General features: G+C 45.5%; 1 protein-coding gene across 9 annotated transcripts in view; it reads left to right on the forward strand.

Annotated features, from left to right (window-relative positions):
* Positions 1–1,308: 1,308 nt before the first annotated feature.
* Positions 1,309–13,957, forward strand: part of Ca-beta (Calcium channel protein beta subunit) — a 159,108-nt gene continuing 146,459 nt past the window's right edge. For 3 of the 9 annotated variants that reach the window (XR_013033215.1, XM_033478623.2, XM_033478652.2), the window contains exons 1-2: positions 1,309–1,571; positions 5,804–6,494. Coding sequence is in view for 7 of the 9 variants with exons in the window: in XM_033478623.2 (XP_033334514.1) it covers positions 6,249–6,494 (246 nt within the window). In the remaining 2 variants the exon portion in view is untranslated. Of the gene's footprint in view, positions 1,572–5,027; positions 5,045–5,803; positions 6,495–13,957 lie in introns of those variants that run through there. The other 6 variants (XR_013033214.1, XM_076521270.1, XM_076521271.1 and 3 more) reach the window with 4 other exon arrangements.

Genomic DNA, 13,957 nt, shown 5'->3' on the forward strand with positions numbered 1-13,957 from the left:
ATCGAGCTTCCGAGCGCGCCCCGCACAAGTCATCTTGCGAAAGCTTAACCCCGGACCATCGCGAGCTGCTGTCGCAACAGATAAAACTACCGCAAGGACATCCCCTGACACTTCGGATCAACACTGCATCCCGGGGAAGCCGTGTTTCGTAACGGGAAAGGGTCAAGAATCAATAAGACGACTTCTGCTGTTTCGGATGACATATTATCCTGGCTGCCGTTCTTTAATTCTTGATCGTTTCTTGATCGGAAAATTTGTGAGCCTGGTCCAAACGTGGATAAAACTGTGCGCGAATATTTAACATTAAAGATTTTGCAGTTGCATAGCTAAGAAATTCCAAAGTCAACAATAATCAGCAAACTCTCGTCGCGATGAAATGTGTCAATCGAGGGTCAATCGCTAATAACGAACGCAATTTCGATTTTTCTGGCACCGAAAAATTTGCAAACCTGGTCCAAACATGGTCGAAACATCACACGGAAGTCTCATATTAAAAGCTTCCATGGTTTCGTAGCAAAAAAATCTCAAAGTTAATAATAATCAGCGAGCCAACATCAGGCTGCATCGTGTCACTCGAGGGTTAATCGCGAATATCAGACGGAATTTCGGTCCTTCCTCCATCAAAAAATTTGCAAACCTGGTCCAAACGTGGTCGAAACAGCACTCGAAAGTCTCGTATCAAAAGCTTTTATATATTCTCAGAAAAAAATTCACGAACTCGACAGTCCCGAGCTGCGAATCGCAGAACGTTCGCCTTGGAGCTAAAACTACGAAGATCTAATCGAGGATAGTAACCAGAAATACGATCGTCCCCCGTTCAAAAAATTCGCGCACGTGGTCGAATGATCGCCGCGAACGTAGAAAAAAATCCGACCGCAAACTCTTCCGTACTTTCCTGCGAAAAAAACGCCGAAAGTCGGGAACATGCGCGGCGAGCAGAACGGCTCGGGAATCATCGCGATTTTCTGCAACGCAAGGTCATCTCGGCTAGGATCAGGGCTCGGTGGGAAAGATTGCAGCGAGTTGGAGGATCAATGGGACGGGTCCAGGCAGAGAGGAAACGAGCGGATCGGTCCGTAGCGTCGATTGAGAGAAAAACAATCGTTAGGCGGAAACGCAGCCACGTGTCTGGCAACCCTCACGCCAGTGGCGAGCGGCGCGTGTTGACGGTCCGCAGCGTAGCTCGCGTGCGCTGGCGCATGCGATCGATACCAAACACCGCCGGGGTTTTCTTGTCCCCGCGCGACGTCACGATACAAGAGCCGAGGGGAACCGATAGGGGACGAGGCCGGCCGAGACCGGCCGAGGTAGCGCGAGTCGCGGTAGCAGCAGCCGTCGACGCGAGCACGGCCCCAACCGTCACCGTCGTTTCGACGTCGTCGACACTTTCTAGCCGCGGATCGTCCACGCGGAAATCAGTATACGTCGCGAGCAACCCGTCAGCCGCGCCATCAGCTCGGTATCCCGGTGATATCGTGAGCCGCGCGCGAAAGTGAACCGTGTGCTGTGATCGTCTGTAGCTTCGATAGGTCGTGCTGCGAGAGGACACCAGCTCGCGAACGGAAATTCGAGTAAGTTTCCAAAAATGGTTCAGTCCTGGCCATCTCCATGTTCGTCGTAGCGGTGCCAGCGAACGAGCGATCCCTGTGGACTGCGCCTTCGAGCCAGCATAGACAGACTCATTCCCAACGAGCTCCAATTCACGGAATCGAGATATCTTGACAGACCGCGAGACACTGCCCTTACGATACCCGAGCGGCTCGACCGCTTCTCCGGCTAGGTCTGACCATGAACGGCGCATTCTACTTGGCCAGCCAGCCGCTGGCCAGCGTACCCGATCAGGTGGACCGCGCTACCTGGTGCAACCTGCAGTTTATACCATTCAGTCCTGTCGTCTCATTCATTTATTTTTTTTTGCCGAGATGCTAACCGCTGTCTCGACCGTGTCTGACTACAGACCAGCCGCAACCCCTTTAGGTCGCAGCGCAGCTGAGCTCGGCCGGGCGCGACCCACAACCCTACATTCGCGGTCTGCGGCGTGACCTAACCTCAACTCACCCCACCTTGGGCGAGCTTCGTTGCCACCCTCTCTCCGCTCCCAAAGAGAGAGCGAGAGAGAGAAAGAGAGAGAGAGAGATCGGAACCAAAGGCAGGACTTTACGCAACGGTTTATCGTTTTGTCCAGTCCCGATTTCCCGCAATTAGGCGATCGCCGGTGTCCAAAGTGTTCCCACCGATAGGTTGCTCTCTTTCGCTTTCCGCGCCTAGCTGCCTCAAGGTAACGGTGCGGGGCTGCCATAACTTTCGAATGGTCGGGTCTGACCTTGGCAGAGAAGTGCTCGCGTATGTCACTATCAGCGGACCACGTCTTCCAACGATAACGTTAATTAACGGCCATCGATCCGCCGGATCGGGCTGGACCACTTTTCGTCGCTGGAACGATACTTTCCATGCAGCGTACGATCATTTTTCAGAAATTTCGGGAATTCGCGCGATGGCTGGTGTTTACGGAACACCACCGGCTCGGGGATACGTTTATTTTTGCTGAACGAGGTTTATATGCGCCCACGGAGTAACAATCTCTAGATTGTTTATTATTATTAACTGCCGCTATATTTAGAGGCTGGTAGAAGCTATTCGCGAGTCCTCCGTTAGACGGTTTTAAACGTTGCATCGCGGTCAAGAAATTCTGACGAAGTTATCGCGCAATTTTCCAGCCGTTCGCTGTTGACCACGGTTCTGAGGGGAGGGGAGGGGGGGGGCGAAAAAGTTTGGCAGGAACGGAACGATTCATTTGTCAATGAAAGAAATGGGGTGGTTCGATTTCCATTGACGAATTTGGTTCATTGATGAACCGGTTGCGTAATTTCTGTTGACGTCGATGCTGATTCTTGCACAGATTAGGCTGCGGAGTGTTTACGTATTTGTTGGCGAAAATTAGTGTGCTGGAATACGAATTCGCGAGGACACAAGATGAGTTCGACGACAGTGTTCCATTACTTTCCATTTATCTTGAAATTATTGATGGAAATAATTTATTTATAATCTCATTTTTGCGGTCGTCTACGAAAATGTTTATTTTGCACGAGGAGCCATAGTCTAGTGATTAATAGACTATTGTTTAACCAGTTAGCAGTATACACGTTTAAAACAATTAATTGGTTCGGTTAAGTAAACAAGTAAACGTTACTAATAGAATCGAAAAATAAAACAGTCACGTCGTTACAATTTAATTCTGTATCACAGAAGGCCACGCGTACATTTTTCAAAGTGATTGCAACAGCTTGAAATCATTTCGAACGCATTGGCATTCTTAAATTCCGTTAATCGTCTTATGTTACAAAATTCATTCGCTGAATTTTGAGTGTTCACCTTGGACTGTTTTAGTTTAACACCAGTCTCGTGACAAAACAAAGAAACAAATACGGATTAAACCCAACTATATTGACAAAATATAAAGCGAAAACTCTAAGCCTGATTTAAAGAAGAAAACAAACAGATTTCTAGTACGAAGAGATAATTTCATTGAAAATTGATTCGTAAATCTCTAAGTCGGATCGACTGTAGAGCATCTTCACGCTGCACAAAGATCTCCAAGTTCCTGCGGAAACAGCGGACTGGCTAAACAGAAAGGATCAGTTAATTATGCAAGGCTGAATTACGAATCTTTCCGCGCTGACATTTTTCGCTAATTGGACGAGGCTGTTTGAGTAATTCTGTGTGCGAGCGCGGCACGCAAACATAGTTTACCGTGCCGAAACGAAAGGAATGTAAACATGAAAGGACGCTAAGGAAACACCGACTAGAAGGCGGCAGGACTGCTGCGACAATACCGGAGCACGTGACGGCCGTGTCAAAATTGCTTGGCTCACTAAAATTAAATTGAATTATCCGCCTCGGCGTCTGGCGACGGTGCAGAAATTGAATTTACATCTTACGTGGCTGCGGCAGTGTTATGTCGTGCACCAAAGTCTGCGGGGATCTTGTATAGGCTCGGCGGCCTGCATCGCTCGCTTTCATCGCGACCGGCTCGTTTCGTCGTGTGAGTGGCAACACGTCCATGGTGTTATTTCTCGACGAGGTGCTCCAATTGTTTACCCGTATCGAATTTAAACTGCGCTTGTTGCCTGTGCACGTTCGACAATCCTGCGATCCTTCGGACGTTGTCCAAGCGAATCCCCGTTACTTCAGCCTCGCACGGGTTTCGAGTTTCGCGTTTCTTTTAGGTTCTGAAAAATTCCCAATTTTTCGACGGCCGTGCGGCAACTTGCAACTTGTTCGAAATGCAAGATTGTGAATCAACTGTATAAATACTTTAATCGAAGCGTAGGAGGTGCTTCCGTGCAATTATTTGTTTGTGAAGTGTACGAGGATTAAAATACTAAGCGGAGAGAAGCGTATCGATCGATATGTAAGCTTATAAATAATTTACCGACGGACACTGGTCATCGGCGATTATTTTTGACACCTGCGAAGTAAATCGGTCGAAGCAGCGTTATGATCTCCAGCTGGGCTTTTATTGCACGAGGCATTACGTAAATAGTGGTGTCGGAACATACGTGAATCGATACGTGCGAGTGTGATGTTGAAAACTGGTGTCGTTATTTCCGACGATCTGGGCTCTGCAAAATTATGCGAACTGGAAAATCCTTGAAATCGAAGCTGTGCTATTTCTTAGGGTTTTAAGATCGTTTCGGATGGAACATTGGCGAACTTCGGAGCAGGACAAACACGGAAATTCCGTACTAATATTAATAGACAAAATAATTGATGTGCCAGTTTCTGTCTCCTGGTAAACTCGATTAAAGCACTAAAATCAGAACGCAGGCTTGAACAGACTTCTCCCAAATCGTCGGAACAAACATTGTTTTCGTTTCCCTCGAATTCGTACAGTGTTTTCAACAAAATGAGCGGATTGTTAGTATGATTTCCATTATTTAGCATACAGAGACTTTCTTGTCGCTCTGCTTAGGATATCGAGCTACCGCGATACTTCCTAAAATTGCAGTGAATAACTACTAAGAAAATCACACAGTATATTTATGTACGTATAAAAAGTATTAGGACAACAGAAACGTTAAATTAAAGGGATTTGTGTAACGAAATTTCCACTGTAGAGTAATGGAGCCGGTTACTGTGGGATGACCAATTGCTGTGCCATTGGTTTCTTGTCGGGCATGATTAACTAATTTAACTTCTTTTTGTATCGAAGAATAAACAAAATAGAAGAATTTATATTTAATAAAGCATATTAAATATTTTTATTAAAAGATAATCAAAATATAATAATAAAAATTAACAGCATAAAATTAACATAAGATTAATTGTGCCAAAAAATAAACCAAAGGCACAGTAATTGGTGAGTCCATAGCAGTGTTGCCACCTCGAATAGTCGCTAAATACGCTAAAAAGTACTATAAAATCGTTGCTAACAACGCTGAAAAGTCGGTAGACTTCCGTAGATCCGCTTTAACAAATCCGCGCACCTCTTATGTATGTAAATTGAAGCTAAAATGTCTCGTGGGTCCTTGGATAACGCGGCACACGTCCGAAAAATAAAGAAAAAGAACGAGAAACAAACTATCGTTCGAAGGTAAGGAGGATCTGCGAAACGTCCGTAGATTTCGGCTCGAGGTCGGTAGATCCGTCGGGAAGGTTAAAAGTGCATAGATCCGCAGGAGGATCCTCGGATGTGGCAACACTGGCCGACGGTAGCCGGCACCGGTACACTCCGCCACACGTTTTCGTGATAAACGTCTGAAATCGCGGTATCGATCGCCTAACCGGTCGCCTCTGTTTGCAGATACTCGAGGGTTCCCGGTCAGCAGGCTGCTGCACGTCCAACGTCGTCCCCGGTGAAGAATCCTCGAGGCTGAACGCGGAATTACCGGCGGTATCGTGGCAAAATCGCGAGGGGCGCGGGGTCATAGCGGGAGCGCGTCGCGCGCGAGACATCCAGGGGTTCGAGCGAGCAGAAGAGTTGGGTCGTGAGGGGTCCGCGAAGCGTAGCGTTCAGGTGTGATGTGGTGGAGCCCCCCGGGGGGCCGCGGGGGCAGGAGGTTCGTGGCAGATCGGTCGTGAGGGCCCCAGCCACGGCTCGGTTGCCTTTCGACGAGGCCGCCGGAGGGGCGGAGGAGGAGGCAGGATGGTGTGACATCCGGCGTTATCCCGTCCGGCGCGGACCCGATGTTGGAGGTGGCGGAGTCGAGCAGCTGCTGCTCGACTCGGCGGAGGAGGAGCCGTCGGCGATGTCCAGGCAGCTTCACAGTGAATGGGACCACCTGAACCAGCACGACCTCCGCGACCTCCGGGACCTGCGCGACCGGGACGTGCGGGACGTCCGGAACGTTCGGGACGTCCGCGACGTCCGGGACGTTCGGGACGACAGGGACGACAGGGAGAGACACGGGTCCGGCCGGCATCATCGGAATGACTACCTGGATTACGACCAGCACGCCACCGCTGCGTCCACCTCGGCGCTCAACAACAATCCGGTGAGTCCAAACACTCTGTCCACTCTGTCCACTCTGTCTACTCTGTATTACTCGCTCTTACCACCGTCAAAAATATAGGCATTGCTTGCAATCCGGTGTCAAGCTACTGTTTACTTTTTAAATGTACGTCAAGGTCGTCACCCTGGGAAGGATTACGATGGTTCCGCTTGATGATGATGATGATTATTCATGGAACAGTTGTTAACGCGTCTTTATCTCGCTATCGTTTGTCAGTCGAGCAGATGTAGATAAGACGAATTTTTTGTCTAGTGTACCAATCTCCTATCTCGAGGATTTGTTAATGTACCGTCAAGGTCGTCACTCGCGGAGAAGTGTTGCGAAGATTTCATCCGGCGGTGATCGTTCGTGAAACAGTCGCTGAGATCTCAATCTCTTGCTATCAAAGAATAAGGTACCGATATCATGCTTTAGGGACTTTTTTGATACACCATCACGGTCATCGCGTTAAGGAGGATTCTGAAGGTTTGTTTTGATGGTGATTGTTCACGATTAATATTTCTTTGTCTGAAGCATTACTTGTTGTCCAAACGAACCTAGACGAGGCGAATGTTTAGGTACCAATCTCCTGAGTCAAGTATTTTTTAATTTACCGTCACGGTCATCGCCCTGAGAAGGATTGTGAAGGTTTCGCTTGGTGGCGGTTGCCTATGAAGAAGTTATTAACATCTCTTGGAACCTCGATAGGATTTAAACTGATGGTAACGAGCTGCGTCAACAAATGTGGACACAGTTCAATCTTTCGAGCAGTCTTTAGAATCGAACCTGCACTGTGACTACTTATTGTTAGAGCATCGGTCTTTTACACTCGCCGACTCGCAGTTGGAAACGTTTAGGAGGTTCGAATTGTTTGCAGCTTCGTTTATCAATCTTTGAAATGAATTTTCATAGCTACGTCTTATAAAGTGTCCATAAATTCCACAGATATTTCCATAACTCCTAGTAGAATTGCTGTTATTGGATCGATCAAACACAATTGTGGTAAACACGCACGATGTAAAGGGTTTCTGTTGTTTCAACAATTTCTGTTGATGTGAAGAATATTGTTCAATTGTGTACAATGACGGCCATATACTTATGGACACTTGAAAATCAGTATAACTTTTTTGAAATTGGACTGAATTATTTGTATTTTGTTTAGATGATAGAGGAACTGGTCTATTATGTAATGACTACAATACCTTTTTAAGTTTTGCTATTACTTGGAATGATGAAACAAAATAAAAATCTCATATTTTTCAACTTTTTTATCAAAGACTACAACGAAAATTAAAAAAAAAATGCATATTGTAGATATCGATAACTAATATAAATGCTGAAACTTTTATTCACTGAAAGATGTAAAAATTACCTGCTTCTGGTTGAAATTCGTGAAATACTGCAATTTGCACAATCTTAATTGTTCGCAGTTTATGTTAAGGTCAACCGATTTGAAGTAATATTCAACAATAGTCGTACCAAGTAATAATAACATTCAAGAAAGCTACTATAGTCATTGACTAGTAGTGTAGTACCTCTATTATCTATAAAAAATTTAGGCCAGTATTAAAAGAATTATATAGTAAATATTCAATATTCACAAATATTCTGAAGTAATATTCAACAATAATCGTACCAAGTAATAATAACATTTAAGAAAGCTACTATTGTCATTAACTAGTAGTGTAGTACCTCTATTATTATAAAAAATTTAGGCCAGTATTAAAAGAATTATATAGTAAATTCTCCCTAATTTGCCTTGTAAACAAAAATGAATCATTTAGGGAGAGGAGATACTATTATATTATTCGAGCCTCGCACCTCGTTTTTACAATTGTAAACAATCGACGACTGTAAAAATGAGTCACGAGACTCGAATAATCGTATCTCCTTCTCGCAAATTATCCATTTTTCTCTGCAAACCGAAGGAAAATTAGGGAAAATTTACCGTACCATCGTAAACTGGAAAAGAATTAACTCTCGAACCGCTGGCTGCGGAATTGAAACAGAAGATCGGTATACGCCTGGGAAAACATTGAAAGCCACTCACGTTCGTTCGTCAAACGTCACATTCGAGAATGATACAGAACGGAAGGGTTCGAGCGGCATCAATTAATACAGCCGCGGGAGGACTCATCCATCAAAGACCGCGGGCCAGGGTCGACGCCGTTATCTCCGACACCCAATATCGAGGTCTCCGGGTATTTTGAAAAGTTTGTTTGAGTTGAAGGCAATTACAAGTTCGGAGGTTTGAAGTAGTTCGCCTCTGCCGCGGCCTTATCTCTCGGCAGTCAAACATCAAGGAAGAGGAAGACGTGGATCGGAACTGTTGCCCGTGGAATATTCCCGTTTATTAAATCTTCTGACGGCACTCGCGCCGGAGATATAATGCAGGAGCCTGTAGTTGAGACGGGTATGAATATCTCAGGATGCAATATTCACACGTTTCTTCGAATATTTTACGTGAAGCTTCCTCGTGCAGAAGAATCGTTCGGCGTGTCCGAAGCACCTTGCCTTTAAGAGGTCGACGATCCGACGGAATTGCGAATTTTAGCCGTTATTTTCTGGAAAAACTGACGCGGCTGTTTTCCTTGAACGAATGTCTCAGTTAAAAGTACATACATCGTGCTACTTGCAGCAATTTTTCCGATGGAAAATCCTGGAAAATGACTGAATGAGAATTTTCAGAATTTCCAGAAGCTGTTTGTATTAATCAGCTGACCGCGGACAAGTTTCCTTTAAACATGAAAAAATTCAATATTCTTTAAATTCGACTCTTTTTTTATGTATTACAATACATATAGAACGCGAATGCCACGTTGCCCACCGTAAAAATTTTTGAAAGTCCGAAGCACTTTGCCTTTAAGAGGTCGACGATCCGACGGAATTGCGAATTTTAGCTGTTATTTTCTGGAAAAACTGACGCGGCTGTTTTCCTTGAACGAATGTCTCAGTTAAAAGTACATACATCGTGCTACTTGCAGCAATTTTTCCGATGGAAAATCCTGAAAAATGACTGAATGAGAATTTTCAGAATTTCCAGAAGCTGTTTGTATTAATCAGCTGACCGCGGACAAGTTTCTTTTAACCCTAGAAAGATAACCATATGACAACGTACATAAAAGATAACCATACGCTTCAGAGGCGCATGCTTTTCTAAGGCGTCAATTTTATACTAACAATGGATATTTATTTAAGTTAATCTAGTCATTTTAAAGGTTTGGCATTATTGTAAAAATAAAATGCATTTATATTATATTTTTTTATATTTTAAGTAATTTTAAACTTAAATCACTAGACCTCTATGAAAAATTAACAAAAATCAACAGTCTTCGCAGGCGCCTCTGCGATGTAGGTTATCTTTCTCGGGTTAAACATGAAAAAATTCAATATTCTTTAAATTCGACTCTTTTTCTATGTATTTCAATACATATAGAACGCGAATGCCACGTTGCCCACGGACGAAGGGTTAACAGAATCTCGTATGTCACATGATTCAGCTGGAAACAGCTTCTGGAAGGAAGGCTGTTACTCGATCATTTTTCAATATTCCGCGACAGAAAAATTTCTACAGATTGTGCAATCTGCGTACTTTCAGCTGCGACGGTCGGTGAATTGAAAAGACGTATTGATTTTTTCAGAAAAAAATTGCCGAAGATCACGTTTCCTTCGACCTGGCAACCAGGCAGGCACCTTAACATGCATTTCGTTCACTGGCTATTGCGCAACGTTACGTTGCACGATCGCGAGAACTTTCTCGCGTTGGTACTTCCCTCGATCATCGACCGCCGCGAAATTCTCCCGTTCGTGTCGCTCCCGGTGCAGTTATTGCCATAATTTATAACGGTTCCGAAGCACCGTGTGTCAGCCGAACTGATATCTTAATCCCTAGCCACAGACGCTAATTTATTATCGCCGGAAAAATTCGCCCCGTTACTCGATCGTTTCCATTTCTGAGATACGGGTTCCAGCTAGGGAAATCTGAAACGTGTTCGACCGTTTTGTTGCCGTCTTGAGGATGAATTTTTCTACGGGATTTTATTTCTCGTTCGTAGAGAGACATTAATTACAATTCTCGCTTCAGATTATTTCTTCCTCGCATGTGATAAGGATTATTAATAATTTGCTTCATGTATATCCTCTTAATCACCGATCTCTTAATCACCGAGTGTTTTTCGTTTCTTATTGTACTTTACACTCGTATCCTTCTTGTATAATAACTCGAGTGATCTGTTCGATGAATGAACGTTTCTCGTATCGCTTGCTTTATAAAAACGTAACGTTTATCATACCATTTTTACTGTCGAATTTATGCGATTTTCTTTTTACTTATAATTTGTTTCGCATTTCATTTGTTCAATAAGCAGTTCAATGGTACACGTTTTAATAAACGTGCGATACAAATAATAAGTGTGTAATCACACTGCTGAAAATAATTATCGCCTAGAAAAATTTTTGATAAAAATTGGTTGACTTTGATCGACGATAACTCCGCGAGAAATCATCGCAGGAAGATCACTTCTTTTTCAAATTAAAGCTTCAAATCTCTACTTTAAGACAGTCTTTCCAGATTTTTAATTTGACACAGTCTCGCCACGGTAACCCTATAAATATAATGCCATATTCGCCATACTGAAAATTCGTTCGCAGCCGAACGAAGCCCGATGCTCCCTCTTTAATTAAAAAAGTAAAGAAAAGTAACTCGGCTGCGACGTTTTCCGCGAAGTTACAGCAGCTTAAAGCCAGCCTAGCGAAGTTGTGCAATTTCTATCCAAAATTTGTCCAGGTCCGTAATTTTTTCTCGAGCGGCGCGATAAAGTATTCCGACGAAAATACGACTATCGTTGACGTTCCCGTGTAAACCGACGTGGCAAGTTGATGGCAGCGCCTAAACGGTTCCCGAGACGGTGAAATACGCGCGTTCATCTCGAAGCTGCGAAAACCGCAGGAAGTTTCTGGGTCACGGAGCGCCCGGAGCCCCGCACATCTCACGAAGTTGCTTGCCTAAGTTCGAGCAGGAGAGCCGGGCCTTCCGGGCGCGTTCGAGTACGCGTGCACCTAATCTATTCGAGCTTCAGCTTGAAAGAATTGAATGCGACGCGACGGTACGGCCGAGCGAACGGAAGAAAATGAAAGATGGCCGGGGCCTGATCAAAGCGCGGTCGGTCTCGGCCTAGTTGCGCCGTAGCCAGCACCCCGTCCGTCCCTGATATCCACGACGGTGTCCACAGTGACCGCGGGTCTTCATTTAGCGGTTCTGCATCTTTCATACGGCCGGGTGCAGCGGCACGGCGGCAGCATCGACGCCGGTGCCTCTCATTTGCAGCTGCATTCAGCCACGGCTTCCTTTCTCGCCGCGGCGAGCCTCGCACACACCCCCTCGAGGGTCAGAAGTGCTAATGAGACAGACACGGCGGATGATGGGGGCGGAAAGTGGAATCGAGCCTCTTTGGAACACGCGGTCCTCGTCTTATTTTATTTTTCCTTTCTTTCTTCGACGGTGTTCCCCCGCTTCTCGCTCCTTCTATTTTCTCCGGAACCGCGCGCCCGACGGGAAAACGGACGCGCCAGACGGGAATCTGGGCCATCTTTGTTCCCTCAAGGTCGATCCCTTTAATAACCATGCCCCCGAGGTATCGGCGACTGTCGTTAAAGCGACGGCGTTCCCGTTCGCGACAACAGGTACGGAACTTTTTAATTGCTCGGCGCAATGCGGCGACGGGATTCAATTGAGCAGCTTCAAGGGATGGTCGTTTAAACGGGGAGACTGCCTGCACGCCACTCGCTGCGGTTCTTCCAACCCTCCGGTTTATTGTCGCTGCGCGGCTGCCGAGTTCAGGCCGATCGTAACCGGAATACCGTGGATTCCCACTTTTCTGGATTAGTTCGGGACATTCGGATTTATTTCGCCGGGGGGCGACAGCCTCGTTGTTAAAACTTGTACGGTTTCTTTTCGGTGTTTTAGATTCGGCGGAGAATTCGGAGTCCTGGCGGAAAATCGACGAATCCGGGCTGCGATGCTTTGGAGTAAAATGCTCGGATTTTAGGGCTGAATTCTAAAATGTGCCCCCTCCTCCTCCGATAAAATCTTTTGGCATGCAGCTCGAATTGAAGCTGGACGAACGCGTTTTTTCGAGGATTTATTTAGGTTTCCAGAAAAATCGGGATCGTTTCGGGAATTCATGAATCCTGATCGGTGGCTGAGAGGAAAATGGTGACATTTTGAGACGTCACACGAGGTGAATTTTAAAATTTGTTCCGATTGGAATTTTTCAATTCATGGTAGCTGACATTGAAGCTGGAGGAACGCTTTTTAGGATAGGTTTATTTAGGTTTTTTTTTTAGATCATTTGGAACATTCGTTTCGGATTCATTTAGGGCTAAAAAATTGTTTAACTTAAAAATCGGTCCAAATTGTTGATCTACTACACGAATACTTCGTTTTATAAGAATTGCATTATTCGTTCTCGAACCTAACAACTCTAGTTTGTAGAAAAACATTGTCTAAACCAGACCAACAGTTGCAAAGATAGAAAAAAAGATTAGTTTCGAAGGTATCTCTTGAATAATTACTACACTGCGTAGCACTCGCAGGCTTGATAATCTGCATCGCCGGGTGAAACAGCTGAAGAGCCTTGAACATCGAATAGAATTCGCTCGGACTATAAGTCCTAATTCCGACCTCTAAAGAAACTTTTCTTTGATAACTACTGTTTTATCAATACAGGCTACCCGAAGCCCGGTGAAATATTCAGAGCCTGCAACGAGCAGCAACCTTGCAATTATCATGCAATTGACTCGTGCCGTTCGCAACATTGTTCTGAAAAGTTTCCGTGCTGTTATTTGAAGTTTTTTCGCAAAGTGCCTCGAGGCAATTTGCGTCGGATCTCGCCGTAGCGAGAGAAGAGCAAAACACCGGACGGTGCAACCGTGTTCGCGAAGTTGTCTCGGTCGGGCCCGGTGACGCAAGGAAACGTAGCCGGGGCAGGGGCTAGCTGATTTATTCATTTGCTTTCTATTCGGTATGGAAATCAGCTGACAACGCGGCTCATTACCGGCTCGCGGCGCGCGAACGAGTTCCTTTTTTCGTATCGCAGATATTCGTCGAGCGAAAATCTCACGGCGGTTCAGGCGGATTATTGACATTTACGAAGTATCCGGTTATATCCGAAAAATTTGCATTCGCCGCGCTGAACCGCGAACGTCTCGTCGGTCAGGGCGCAGCGTGACAGTATTTTCTGGACGCGCGCCGCGGGGACCGTGGCTCGCGGTTTAATCGGGCGCCTTAATCGGGCGTGTTCCGGTATCAATCACGATCGTATTTATCACTCGGGGTCCCTTCACTTATCGGAGATCGCTCGCCCGGCCACGCCACGCCGCACGCTTTATAATCGGTACACCTATAATCATGCAAATAACGGGGCATACATTAAAACACAACTATACAACCATCGGCCGTTTTAATC

The sequence above is a fragment of the Megalopta genalis genome, chromosome 4, assembly GCF_051020955.1.
Source record: "Megalopta genalis isolate 19385.01 chromosome 4, iyMegGena1_principal, whole genome shotgun sequence".
NCBI lineage: Eukaryota > Metazoa > Arthropoda > Insecta > Hymenoptera > Halictidae > Megalopta > Megalopta genalis.